Consider the following 14545-nt stretch of genomic DNA (forward strand, 5'->3'; position numbering starts at 1 on the left):
GGCGCAGACTAAATCCACGCCTCCTCCGGGGTCATGGCGATGAAGTCGTTGGAGCCGGTGGTCCAGGTGATCTGGCCAACGGTGAACGTGAGGCCGTTCGGCATAGCCATGGAGCCGGAGATGATGACCATCTTGTTTGCTTGGAGAGCAGTACGCACACCCCCTACCTGGCGCGCCACTGTCAACGAAATATGGTCGGCAGTCTACCTAGGGGTATGCCCAAGGTAGTAGATTGTCGACAGACAGATGCGCAAGCCACAAACAAGACGGCGACGCAAGATAGACATGAGGTTTTATCCAGGTTCGGCCACCAAGAAGGCGTAATACCTACGTCCTACATCTAATTTGTATTGTTGTATGTCAATGAGATATGTTTTTAGAGGGGTCCCCTACCCGCCTTATATAGTCTGGGGGGCAGGGTTGCAGATCTGGAAACTAATCTAGTCAGTTACAATTGCCATATGTGGCCGGATAAGGATTCCTATTCTAACCGACCAGGATCTTGCTTGATCACCAAATCCGCCTTAACTCCTTGCGCGGGACTCCGAATAGGTTGACCAGGCTGTGCATCGTCTTTTGGTGGACCGGACCCACTGATCCGGGCCGGCCCAAGCCTAGCCGCAAGGGTATAGGGGTTAATACCCCCACACAACCAGACGGCTCCAGTTGATCAAATGAACTGACTGGACTCACCCTTTAGTGTCCAGTCACTACCAGACCAGCATCCGGTCAGTCATTTGACCCTCCATTCACTTTCAACTCAAAATCATATGTGAATGAAGTTTACTCCAATTGATCTTAGGGCTACTCTGGAGCTACCTAGTGCTAGATTTGATAAGTGTGCACCACACCTAACTTACTAGACTCACCTATGTCAAGCTAGTAGTCCATACCCCCCCCTTAATAGTATGACCAAAAGAAAAATAAAGTCCTAAACTACTCTAAGTGTCTCTTCAAGACCAAACGACACTTAGAACTAGTTTATCCTTAACCTTGTCATCCATCCTTTGAAAACCAAAACGATTTTCATCGTAGGGGCATGACAACCATGATTGCCCAATCAATTGTCATTACCATAACATAACTTAATTGTCTCTGCAAAACACACGTTAGTCATAGTAATCTCATATTGTCATTAATCACCGAAACCCAACTAGGGACCTAGATGCTCTCAGACACGTTTGCAACTTGCCAGATGCCAACGATGAACCTTGTATGTTTTAAGAGCTCATTGTAGATCTCTGTGGCCTGACATGGTTGGTTGTGAGATGGTGTGGCCGGATGGTGTGTTTTGCCTGTAATGGTTACCACCTGTATCCGAACCTGCACTTGTAGTATGGGCTATGAGATTTGCAATTTTTGGTCTTTCTAGATTTAATTTGTCTTTTAGTTTTCAAACGTGTATTTTACCATCCTGTCTGGCCCAGTTATTTGTTAGACAACAATAAAAAACAGCACAATACATATTTGGACGGCACAATTGGGCTTCATGAGCCTGCAGATTCGACCTTTCCACCTAAGCAACCGTCCCACAAAAGCAACAAAACAGTAAAAAACAAGAAGGCGTAAGATTAAAATCCAATGGATAAAAATTTGTGTGCTGCAACGTGTCCAAATACTCGAATCTTTGCTATGCCCTGCATCGGTTGTTTTCCTAGACTGTAATCACACGATTGTTGGAAGCCTACGAATCAACCGTATGATGGGTAAACACTCCCACCTAGATTTGTCAACGTTGGTCTTTAAGATCACACTTTGACCATCAATTTATCTTGTAATAGATAATAATTGACGACAATAAAAATATTGTTAGAAAGTAACTATTTTTAAATACAAATATAATATTACTAGTTTTTAACTTATGTATGATTAGTTTAATTGTTGATTAAAGATAGCAAAGTTTGAATTTTAAAACAAGCAGATGCTATTTCAAGAATTAGGAATTATTACTACCGTACCATGAAAAGTCCAGGCCATACCCTGAAAAGTCAAGCTTTTATTGCTGACCTGATGATATATATATTAGGGCCTTGTTTAGATCACCTCCAAATTTTAAGTTTTTTTACTCTCTCTCTATCACATTAATTTTTGGACGTATGTATGGAGCATTAAATATAGATAAAAAAAATAACTAATTACACAGTTTGGTTATAAATCACGAGACGAATCTTTTGAGCCTAGTTAGTCTATGATCGGACAAAGTTTGTCAAATACAAACGAAACATACTACAGTGTCCAGATTGCAAAAATTTATAATCTAAACAAGGCCTAGATTTGCTGGCACTAGCAGACAAGAAACATGCAAATCGATCCACTAGTCCCGTGCAGCTTCTTTCCCGGCACGAAGTGACACAAGCTCGGCGACCGGTCCAAGGGACAAGCGCTAGGGTTTCCTTTCGATCGTCTGGATGAAAAACTCGAAGCTCGTTAACTCGTACATGTACATGCACTGCACGCGCACGTCTAGATAAAAAACTCGAAGCTCGTTAGCTCGCTTGGCTCGTGGCTGGCTCGACTTGGTTCGGCTCGGCTCGGCTCGTTATGATAACGAGCCGAGTCGAGTCAATATTTTAGTTCATTAGCTATAACAAGTTAGCTCGTGAGCCGCTCGCGAGCTAAACGAGCCAAGCTTCTAGAAAAAAAAAGTATCAAAACTTATATTAGTTTTTGTATTACTTCATATCTTGCAACTTATAATTGACAGGTAACTGATCTAGACCCTATAAATTAACTCGTAACTTCTCCCCGTGCGCACGGTGCAGGTAGCGCAGTTCGTGGAGGTGAAGGAGACGGTGGTGCCGCATCCACGGAGCATGGAGAGAAGAGCAAGCAGCAGCTCGGCGGCATTCATGAACGCAGTGAGCAAACATCAGGTGCCGAGCGGAGCCAACCCGGACTCCAACTAGCTGTAGCCATGGATTGATTGATTCGGCTAATCGGCTGCCGGAGAGCTGCGAGTATCTATCCCTGTGTATGCTTTGCGCAAATGTATGCTTTATTATATTAGTCTGTTGTTCATAACAAGTGTATCCCTTGTATAGTTTCATTCCAGGATCTTCTAATGTCTTAAGATGTGCTTAACAGTATATCTCTGTTATAAAAAGAACGTAATTCTAAGTCTGGTCAAAATCAAACTATCTACTAACTTTATAAAAAATAGTATCAATGCATATATGACTTCAATTAGATATACTGTAACAATATGTTTCGACGGATCTAAAGATATATGTTTAGCATGATAAATATTAATACTTTTTTACATAAACTAGCAAATATGTTTGTACGTTGCAACGGGATGTAATGGTTAAATTTAAAACTATTCTGTTCTATCTACATCTCCTATTTTATATGACATATTTACGGTTTTGATATAAGTTTTAACGTAACCTGAATAATTAGGAATTCTAATTTAAATAGAAGAGAATAAAAATGAGATAAATCTTTCCTTAATATTAAACCACACGAAGAATCCTAATTCACATGACTCAAACTCTTTTACGTGATTTTCTCCCTGCCGTGTCCGTATGCGCTTCTTGATTTGTTTTTTCCCCGTTCCACTTGATTTTTATCCCTCCCCGCGTTCCTCGTTTTTTCTCTCTTTTTCCTTTCTAATTTTTCTTTCGTGTACTCCTATTGTTGTGGAAGACCCAATATGTTTTGGAATCGAACTTCGTATCGCGCTAGACAAGAGCTATTCTAAGTCGTATGAGCACAGTTTATATAAGTCCAGACAAAAGAAACTCTGTATTGTCCAGGAGTTAGAGGGAGACGGACCAAAAAAAACTAGACGGATAAAAAAATGGCTAAAATTTTCTCTCTTTATTATTAGGTATAGATATAGATTTAGTCAAATTTGATAAACTTTAACACAGCACAATTCTAGAAAATGGTGGTAAAAGTAATAACTAATTTTGCTAGCTTACAAGGAAAAAAAACTAATTTTTGTGATGTTGGCCTTGCTCCTTTTGTTGAAATTTGGCTTATGCTGAATTGTTGTGAGAGAAAAACATTATTCATTTACTGAAAAGTACTGTTGAAGTAGTGTTGCAGAACAAAACGTTTATTTTTTTTCTAAATGGTGGTTAAAGTGATAATCACACTGTTACTAATGAAAGAGAGAGAAAACAAAAAAAATTCTGTTAATTACCCTAACTTTTTATGACAAGGGGCTCAAAAACCCTAACATATAATAGGTTGTGTCACCCTAACTCCTAAAATAAGTGCTCATCTCGCTTCCGGAGAAGTCTAACTTTTTTTTTTAGTTTGACTGATGAAAATAATATCAATGCTTGTACCTCCAAATAAATGTATTATTTTTTTAAAACAAACCAGACAGGAGGAGAGCTGCCGATTATATTAAAAAGAAGATGATCCTAGTCTGGGCAATAACAAACAACACAAAAAAAACCCAAGAAAAAACACGCTCGGGCCGATTGGATTGGAACATCAACACGCACCGAACTCAAACTCAAAAAAAAAACAACTTTGGAGAGTCAGATTGGGACATCGACACGAACCAATTAAAGCTAAAACTCAAAGAAAACTGCAAACTGCACCGCCAACAAACCACTGTCAACCGGTCGCCACACTGTACCACCGTCCCCCGGATGACGAAGACACCAAGACAAAACGCCGTCGTCGCCGCTCATGCCATCGTTACCGACGATGTCCCACACCGAGGTAGCCTGCTACGAAGCAGAGCTAGTCACCGTAGGCCGCTGCGTGCCGTGTAGCCCCTCCAGCAATTGAATCCGCCTACGAAGTATCTTCTATTGTCAATCTAACGATACTAGTTACACATTATAAATATGATGATTTCTTATATATACTTAGTTAAACTTAAAAATATTTAACTCCTTAAAAAATAAGACGTGCATGAGACAGAGGGAGTAAACCTTATGCACGGAGCACGGTCCACAAGTGTTCAAATATCAAAATTTATGAGAATCAAATTGCCTTACGGTGCAGAGAAATTTCAACAGCTGTACTCATATACCCTTTAACAGTTGCGATCCCAAGACGATTCGACGCCACTGACAAGACGTGCCCCGTTTGGAAAAGCCCCAATCTCAAAGGCGAGGAGACGAGAGACCCCATCGAGCTCCATCCAAACACCAAAGGTGTAGCTCCTCCTTAATGAGCAACGTAACCTTATTTAAGCTAGGCAAAATCCCATAAACATACAGCGATTGTGGTGATTCCAAATTCCCGTAACACCTTTGTAATCTCGTTTGCAAGATCAGATATACTATGCAGTAATTGTGAATCACAATTTGGTAAGTTATTAGCTAACAAAATAAGGTAAGGTTTTATAAATAATAATTTTGGGATTAAATCCACACCGTTGAAGAGGTGTAGCTGGCTGCACGACGCAGATCTTAGCTTATACGGTACTCTACCTAAAACGCAGATCACAGGCGCGTGGCGAACTGCCCCATCTAGCATTGCAGTCCAAGTATGGCGGCGGTGAGGAGGTCTGGGGAGGAGGAATCTCCCGGTATGGGAGGCGCGGTGGTTTGCGGGAGCGGGGCGGTGGTGGTGGGTGCGGCGGTGGTCGTTGGGTGGATGGATGGAATGGCGGCGGAGGAAAGGGCGGTGGTGGGAACACCCGTCATTGGACCTGACATGGCCGATACCAGATTGTTAGTACCGCTGCTACTTCCTCTGAGGTTGTAGTCGTGTGACGTGGGAGGGCGAGGCTTGGTCTCTCCTCGGCGGCGAGCGTGCGACGCCATGCTGACGGCCGGCGTCGAACACAAGAACAGAGGAGAGGGTTGAGGCTAACAGAGCGGGAGAGATTGATATCAATTTCCAGCTAACTTCTTATTAAACAAATGTTTAGGCTATATAGCCAAGTGTTCCACAATTCACTAACTAACTAACAAACTTTAGCTGACTAACAAACGCAAATCTGAGATCCTAGATTTAAGGAACTGAAGCCGGCCGTGGTCACCATGCAGCCGCATGCATGTCGCGCGCGTCGCACGCTGCTCGACTACATCCTTAGCCACGGCTCCGCTTGCGGCGCTGGTAGACGCGGCCCACCATAACAGTGACACTCTAGGGATCATAGTTGTTAAAATTTGAATTCAGGATCACGATTTTAACATGTTAGGGACTCCGAACATTTCCACATGGACAGGACAGGAAGCAAACTGAACTTACATCATTTTTGGGAGGGTGTTTTCCATACTTTGTGGTTATCAGCCCTCACGTACACCTAAAATCACAAAGTCAGACTCATAAATGCTGCCAAACTGAACTGATCATACCACATGATAGCTATTATATTCTACAGAAAGCATGTCTATCTTACGCAAAGTTAAAGAAAAAGTGAACAATCGGGGAAATACATGCTGCTTTGTGCAGGAAGCTCCAACAGACTAATCCTCCTCTGCTTGTTATCCTACCTGACTGGCTGCACACCAGAATGTCACAAATTTTCTCATCAAACTTAATACTACTGACAGTTGACAGAAAAATTTCATAGTCCAAAGAAATCAAGAGCACATCAGCATTCCACAAGGCAAGTTTCTTGACGCGGGCTAGGAGTAATGATAAGAAACAACGTGTAGCACATACGAAGTGCATCCTAAGAGCCTAACAAGTTAGACAATAGTTAATCAATCAAATCAATAAAATAAAACCATGAGGCAGTATCGCAATCTACAGTGTGGGAGTTTTTTTTTTCACTTCAATAAATTTTGGTGAGTTGCAAACATATGAACAAAGAATATGTAGAGATGTTGTAAAAGTTTATACACCTCCATGTATTGTATTTGTAAGGTCCCCGAAAGGTACCCGATCACCGGTTGGCCTTGGCGTGTCCATCAACACCAGATTACTGTATTTGGGAATCAATTTCTTTTTCCTTCTAATGCATAGGAAATCCAGTCAATAGAAACTCTGCTCCTTGAAATGTGGTTTCTTTATTGTAAGTGTACTCTATGGTCTCAAGCATCTCTCCTGTTATCCTATCTGATCCTGCAACAATTCACAATTGACTTTCGCTAATGTCATCCCTAAGATTAAGACACATATCTGCTTTGTGCTACAACAAAACAAAGGAAACTGGAGATACGCAACCAATTTTCTGAACCAATATGTTATTTACAAAAAAAAGTTTACTAACCTGATTTGCACCAGCTAATTTTTCAAACCAAACTGTTATTTCCCAACCCAAGCCCTGATGAACAAACTGTTATTTCCCAACCCAAGCCCTGATGCTAACATGCAAGTATTTCACGTTGTTGAGAAAAAAAAAACATTGCTTGATCTGTAATTTCATCAAATCTTCCAGATATCAGTTGGGAAACAATGAATCACATGATCCTTTCAAGAACTCCTCCCAGGAAATATGCACATGGAACATATCATCTCTGCTGCCAGTTTATCTTTCTCAAAAGCAAATTAACGAACAGCTAGCTAGCAGAGTGTTGCTGTGTCTCACCAGTGCATCTGACGAAGCAAAAATAAAGTAGGAGCAGCAAACTGTTAGTGCCATTCATTCATCAGTCCAGTTAAGGCACATTAATACGTAGATTGAAATTAAGGAAAATAATTACCATGATCAAGAAAAGAAACCAACAGCGTTGAGGTTGAGCACCTAGATCTACCGGATCAGCAGGCAGATGCTCCGACGGCAATGACGACAGCGGACTGACCTGCAACACGCCGCTGGGGCTGTCCTTCCCAGAAGCCTGCAGGCCGCACGGAATCGACTGCGGTGAGACGGCCGGGGAAACGATTAGAGCTCCGTGAAATTAGGTGCTGGAAAGTTCCAAACAGGACACCGCAACAAAAAAGAAAACCAACCTTCATCTCCTTCCTGTTGCTGACGAGGAGCCCAACCGTGCGGCTTCAGAGGACATCCATCCCTTGCTGGCTGAGCGTCGGGGGCGAGGGCTTTCGCGACTTCACGTGCTAGCGCTGGGGAAAGTGGCCCCACATGTCGGCGTCGTGTAAATCTCCGGGGGAGCGATGGAACGGGGGAGCTCGCTCGCTCGGGGGGTCGACGGCCCGAGCACGAACGGCGAGGTCGATGGCGCAGGGCGGATCGGGGAGGAGCGAGGATGACTGTGCGGGCACAAACGGCGAGGTCGACGGCGCGGGTCCTGATGGGCGAGGACGACGGCGCGAACGGCGAGCGGGAGGGAGGGAGGCGTGGGCGAGGAGGTAGCTGCGTGGGCGTGCGCGTGAGGGAGTTGTGATTGGAGCGGGATCGCGGAGGGAATGGATCGCGAGATTGGTGCCACCTGCCGGCGCATCGCTTTTTGACTCGCGGGATCGCAAGCGACGGGCGTGGCGGCCGCCGCAGGCGTGAGGAGCGAGGTGGGCGCGGCCGCCGCGGGCGTGAGGAGCGGGGCGGGGATGAGGGCGGGAGCGAGACCGGTGGATGAAATTGCGAGCGGAGATACATATTTATCATTATTATAGATAAATAAGTTATTGATATAATGCTTTTTATATCTTTACATCATAATAATAATAAATATATAAATAATCTCAGATTAGGGACTTGCGCCGGGCGGAGTCATTGGTCGCACTTGACCTATCGTCCTACCGCGTAGGCGTTGACCGTAGAATTTTTTTTAGAGATAGATAGAAAAAGAGATATATGGAGGATTATCTCTGGTTTACATAAAACGACACAAGTGGGGACGAAGTAGCAGGAGACTTCCCTTCGTCTGTTTCGCCAAAACCTCCTGGTGCTTCCCAGAGACCCAGCCATGGCGATCTCCCAGATCTCACGCGGAGCCCTGGCCATCCTCCTCCTCCTGGCCGCCGCCTTCGCTGCCGCCCCGGCTGCGGTCGCGGACGGCGACGACGTGGTGGCCCTTACCGAATCCACGTTCGAAAAGGAGGTCGGACAGGACCGCGGCGCCCTCGTCGAGTTCTACGCCCCCTGGTTCGACTCGCTCCCTTTGTTCTCCACCACGCTGGATTGCAGTTCGATCGACCGTAGAGGAATACGGGACCGGATCTGTTGACTGTAGTTGGGGTTACTGGTTGAGCAGTAGGTTCCGGAATTTGGATATTTGCGGACATGGATGAGGCGGTAGTTCTCGAGTTGTTCCAATTGTGGTCAGAAATCGTTGTTTTCCTGTAATTTTTTTCAATCGGTTGTGGGATCCGCTAGAAGCAAGACTGTTATGGATGGATATTTTAACTCACGTAGTAAATTGATAATTTTATAGGCTTGGCAGACTGGCGGCAATATGCACTTGAATTGTCTTAATATTTGGCCGTGTTGTAGATCACAGATCTTCATCTTCTAGTGGGTGGGCTTGGCTATACAAAATAAGTGGGATCTCTCGTTTGACCATGCATTTTTAATCTGTGCAGTTTTTATCTTCTGCAATAGTATAGTACCCTGGAATTCAGTAACATAGATAGAATTGTACTTGGAATTTATTATTTCTGTGTATCAGCAGGTCAACCTTTCATAAAATCTGATTTTAGTCATCTTCTTGATTTGTTTGTTTAGGTGTGGTCACTGCAAGAAGCTTGCTCCTGAGTATGAAAGACTCGGTGCAAGTTTTAAGAAAGCTAAATCTGTCTTGATTGCTAAGGTATATCTATCGTACGCTTGAGGAATTAAATTGGTTCTCTCCCTTATGAATCTCTCAGCATTCCTCAGATATTCTCTGTCCTTTTATGCCACTATGGTTGATAAGAAAATTACTGGCACTTGGCTCATGACATTTCCGTGTGCACTTTTTTTTTGTTTGATAAAATTATAGGTTTCACTTATCTTAAACTCTGGTTTCTCATTTTAGGTCGATTGTGATGAGCACAAGAGTTTGTGCAGCAAGTATGGAGTTTCTGGGTATCCAACAATCCAATGGTTCCCAAAAGGATCCTTGGAGCCCAAAAAGTGAGGGTGCATGACTTTAAATTTTTCCATGTCCTTTGTTTACCAAGTTCTGTGAATTATGACAGAAATTCCTTTGGCAATTTAGGTATGAAGGACAACGCACTGCAGAAGCCCTTGCTGAATTTGTTAATACTGAAGGAGGTGGGAATTTAACCTGTTCTCTAGAATACTGTGAAATTATTGTTTTACCAAGCAGCTTCACTTTTGATATTCAATATGCTCATTGTATAGAAGAACGTCACAGATTACATTTCAAGTTTTCACAAATAATTAACAAAGTAATCATATTTCTCAATTAATCAATGTCTAAAATCGTTGGATTCTGGATTTTTCAGGCACAAATGTAAAGCTGGCAACCATTCCTTCAAGTGTTGTGGTGCTCACCCCAGAGACCTTTGACTCAATTGTCCTTGATGAAGCCAAAGATGTCCTTGTTGAGTTCTATGCCCCATGGTAGGTTACTGGGTTTTGTTAAGTACTTCACCATTATGTTTTGTGCCATCAATCTGTTATCTTTGCTCAGCGAATCTAATGGATTATGTACTTGTCTTATGTACAGGTGTGGTCACTGCAAGAGTCTTGCACCGGTTAGTACATGGTTCTTGTTTGAGTTCGTGACACATTCTATCGTGGTTTTACTCTTGTAATCACCCTTAGTGACCTTCATCGTTTCTGATATGTCTAATCATAATCTTTATTTTTCAGACATATGAGAAGGTGGCTTCTGTTTTCAAGTTAGATGAAGGAGTTGTTATTGCTAACCTTGATGCTGATAAACACAGGGATTTGGCTGAGAAGTATGTTCTGTGTTTACATTCACATACGCTTTATCTGCATTTGTTTCCCTTTTTGTATTACCTAGCACTGGGGCATGATCTTGTTTCCCTGTGAATACTAGTCACTGGTATTTTATATGCAACAAATAACACCTTATTACTTCTGACTTGTTCTATACGCAATATACTGTACTTGTGACGCCACTTTAGGTATGGAGTTACTGGATTTCCTACATTGAAGTTTTTCCCAAAGGGAAACAAAGCTGGTGAAGATTATGATGGCGGTAGGGACTTGGGTGACTTCGTCAAGTTCATTAACGAGAAAAGTGGTACCAGCCGTGACACAAAGGGTCAACTAACCTCAGAGGTTGGTTACATATGCACAATACTGCATTTGTGAATTCAGGCAAAATGCTAACTCTGGCTCTATTATTTTGTTAGGCTGGCCGCATAGCAAGTCTGGATGTCCTGGCTAAGGAGTTCCTTGGCGCTTCCAGTGACAAGCGAAAGGAAGTCCTCTCCAGTATGGAGGAGGCAGCTAAGCTCAGTGGTCCTGCTGCAAGGTAAACTCTTGCCTCAGTTATTGGCCTATTTGCTTGAGCTATTTAATGATCTCATTTAACGTTGTAAGAATGTTATTAGTTAATGAGTTGAATTTTCCTTGTGGCATAATAAATCAGGCATGGGAAGGTCTATGTAACCATCGCAAAGAAGATACTAGAGAAAGGCAACGAGTACACTAAGAAGGAAACCGAGAGGCTTGAACGCATGTTGGAGAAGGTGGGAAACGACTACCTCTCAAGATGTCTCATCAAAGTTCTCTTTTGGGACAACTCACTGTACAGATTTGGTTACTCGTAGTCATATCTCTTTTTCCTTATTGCAGTCCATCAGCCCCTTGAAGGCCGACGAGTTTATCATCAAGAAGAATGTTCTTTCGACTTTCTCATCCTAAGGCATCTGCTAGCTCCATTTTCACGTTTCAGATATAGGCGACAAAAACTGCAAGATTAGAAGTGTGATAATGAGAGTTAAGTGGTGGCAGAACTAATTTTGGGGGTTTCCCTCGAGGATACGTGATACTTGTGCTTCTTGCGAATTGCAGTTCTTTTCCTCCCTTGTGCTTATGGATTTATTCCGCAGCACCATAGTTTATTTTTGGTTCGACATAGAGAACATTGTGACTACAGAACTGAGTTTTACTGTCTAATAACACTGCTCATTGATGGAGCTTATGCCAACCTGTTCTGATACGTACTTTGGGAACATGTTCCCGCGCCTGCCCACCCACAGACAATTTTTCAACCATTTTCAGCTATCTGCTTGGACGCTTGGTTGTGTGGGACGGTTTCACTATACTGAGGAGATTGGACTGTCTCGAAGAGGAAGAGTGTTTGATTTGTGGAATTAAACGAGGAAGAGTGTTTGGTTTAAAGAATTAAACCATTCTAGATGAGAGGTGTTGTATCATGAGTCTTTCTTAATTCGGTGGAATGACTCCATTACTTAGCTAGTATTGATTACTCTCTTTGTTCTAAGTCATAAGATGTTTTAGGTTTTTTAGAACGTCTTATAATTTGTAATTTTGGGAGTATTAGCTTGTGAAAAATGTGGTGATGATTTATCAACCCATTTCACAAAACCAAACAATGAAGTGGGGAGTGAGAAGATGGACTAGCCCATTTCTCAAACAAACATCCTAAAAATAATTCTCTATATGTTTCCTCCTCGTTCCTCACAATACATAGATATTATTATCTATCTCCTCCGATATTGTGTAGGTTTAGGCCAGTCTTAGTGGAGAATTTATAAGAGTTTAATAGGTATTAAATAAGGTTACAACTTAGTAAGGGCGTGTTTGGGACTGCTTCACGAACTCTGCTCTATAAACTCTACCATAAAGTAGTTCTACAAAAAACCTAAAGGCATTTCTTTATGTGCTCTCACAACTCTACCTTTTCTCCTCGGGCAGAGTGCGTAAAGCTGAACATGTTTGACTAAAAAACGTGGAGCAGAGTAAAAAATATGGAGTGGATGAGTCCCAAACACCCCCTAAATATCAGTTTACTTACTAGCTGTAGCTTTTGGTGGGTAAGGGCAGCTCCAATATTGTCTTAAGATCTATCTCATAGAATATTTTATTTAATAAGGAGAGAGAATAATAAGTTAGCTCTTCATGAAGAGTTAAGCTCACATTTTCCTATGATTCATATGTTTATGTTTACATATTTTTTTTCTATATAGTACATGTTAGTTACTTTTTTTTAAGTCCATAGGTACTAGCAACTTGACTCTATTACTGAGGGTGCGCTGAGAACGAAGAAGGTGAAACATGTAGGTATCTGGGGTCTACCTAACGTTCTTCTAATGGATCCAAGACATTATACTTTTGTCACAAACATGGATGGCTCTATCCCCTTAACCAAATAAGAATATAGATCACCTCATCTTAGAAAATTATAATGGCACCCATCCCGTCTTATCCCCAAACTAAATGGCATGGACCAACACCCACTAAGGTTGTAATGATGCTGCTCAATAGCGACTATTTTTAATAGACTAGCAAATATATCCGTGCGTTGCAACGGAAGAACATAAGCTATCGAATATATAGGAGTGCTGAGAAAATAAGCTATTGAATATTCATGGAAAATGAGAATAAAGAATGCTATATAGCTATTTATATTTTATCCTTCTATGACATTTTTAAACTAATTTATTTTACAATGATCATGACATCCTTAATATATAATATAAAAATTTAATATTGATAATTTTGAGATCTGTAAAGGTGGCTCATATTCATGTACCGGCTTGGCATGGCACAAGCACCAGGCCCGTACGTGATTTTTTTTCAATTAAATAAATGACAAAGTGGCCAGCACCGTATGCGCTTCTGTTTAGTTGTGGCCGTTTCCTTAGAGGAAGATTGCTGTGTCCGACGCGAACTCCGTAGATGTGGCTGTTGGACTCTACAGGGGGGCGAGAGATTAGTTAACGATGATAACTCTTCATACTTTTTATTAGGCGTAGTACTTATGTGTATGTATATGTATGTGTATGCGTATATGGGTAAACATAAATAGTAGATAGAAGTTTTTTTTTTCTATTTGGATTAGGGCTCCTATTTACGTTAGTCAGGATGGGAAGAATTATATTATGATTCCTAGTTATCTAAATTATCTTAAAAAGCCCTACATATGCTATATATAAAACAGAGTTGTAGAGAGATGGACAAAGATAGTTTCCATATTCATGGAGTTAGTTAGAGGAAGACGGATAAAAAAAATAGATGAACAAAAAAAAAATGAGCTAAAATTTTAACTCTTTATTATTAGATATAGATAGATATAGATAATAAGAGGTTCTACTAGCAAATAAGAACCAAAATGGCTCCCTGAAGATTCAAACAGTTTCAAGCTATCCATCATACCATACGAGAGCACGATTTTAGAAAAAAAAACTAGTGTCGTAATTTTACAAGCTAAAACATTCTATTGAGTTTATAAGATTAGTAGGTTTTTATTTGCAATATTTTTCATGTAGAAAATATTTAGATATTTTTGTAAATTTATTTTCATGAGTTTTGGATATATATTTTTAAAAATATTTTTAATTTGTCTTGAGCATTCAACTTAGTCCAATCTATCCTCCTTTAATGCGGCGCCATGTCAACTACTATTAAGATATATAAGATGCAAAAAACAAAAAAAACAGTTTTTAAAATTGAGGAATCAAAGAACCAATTTTATAGATGAGATCTTAGCAGCCACTCCCGGAACATGGAGAACGTAGTACGAGGTGATACGACATTCTCAGAAACTGCGGAACGAAAGGGGTATACAGCTCAAATTTGTTCCTTCGAGTACAGAAACGCTTTTCCAGTCTTTTA

At 41.5% G+C, this 14545-nt stretch overlaps 1 protein-coding gene and 1 long non-coding RNA gene across 5 annotated transcripts; one reads left to right on the forward strand and one right to left on the reverse strand.

Moving 5' to 3' along the window:
• Positions 1-4374: 4374 nt before the first annotated feature.
• Positions 4375-8401, reverse strand: LOC136458241 (uncharacterized). 4 transcript variants are annotated; one of them, XR_010759931.1, is made up of 6 exons: positions 7816-8401; positions 7566-7721; positions 6765-7458; positions 6354-6418; positions 6166-6220; positions 5341-6060 (listed from the first exon to the last, which is right to left on the reverse strand). It is a non-coding gene; the product is annotated as an uncharacterized lncRNA (long non-coding RNA). The 4 variants fall into 4 exon arrangements; XR_010759932.1 differs by lacking the exon at positions 5341-6060 and adding an exon at positions 4375-4755 and having other exon boundaries at positions 6765-7721; XR_010759930.1 differs by having other exon boundaries at positions 6765-7721.
• Positions 8402-8655: 254 nt separating this feature from the next.
• Positions 8656-11898, forward strand: LOC136458242 (protein disulfide isomerase-like 2-2). The gene is made up of 11 exons (XM_066458218.1): positions 8656-8908; positions 9488-9572; positions 9780-9877; positions 9963-10018; positions 10213-10330; positions 10437-10464; positions 10583-10674; positions 10864-11020; positions 11095-11216; positions 11334-11433; positions 11540-11898. The coding sequence occupies exons 1-11, from the start codon at positions 8730-8732 to the stop codon at positions 11606-11608; spliced, it is 1104 nt and encodes a 367-aa protein (XP_066314315.1). The 5' UTR covers positions 8656-8729; the 3' UTR covers positions 11609-11898.
• The last annotated feature ends 2647 nt before the right edge of the window (positions 11899-14545 follow it).

The sequence above is a fragment of the Miscanthus floridulus genome, chromosome 6, assembly GCF_019320115.1.
Source record: "Miscanthus floridulus cultivar M001 chromosome 6, ASM1932011v1, whole genome shotgun sequence".
NCBI lineage: Eukaryota > Viridiplantae > Streptophyta > Magnoliopsida > Poales > Poaceae > Miscanthus > Miscanthus floridulus.

What these genes read in the sequence shown, in the direction of transcription:
- LOC136458242 (XM_066458218.1), top strand. Translation starts at nt 8,730, where the DNA reads ATGGCGATCTCCCAGATCTCACGCGGAGCCCTGGCCATCCTCCTCCTC. An exon ending in GTCGAGTTCTACGCCCCCTG is followed by an intron (nt 8,909 to 9,487) that starts GTTCGACTCGCT and finishes TTGTTTGTTTAG; the next exon opens with GTGTGGTCACTGCAAGAAGC. An exon ending in TTGAACGCATGTTGGAGAAG is followed by an intron (nt 11,434 to 11,539) that starts GTGGGAAACGAC and finishes TCCTTATTGCAG; the next exon opens with TCCATCAGCCCCTTGAAGGC.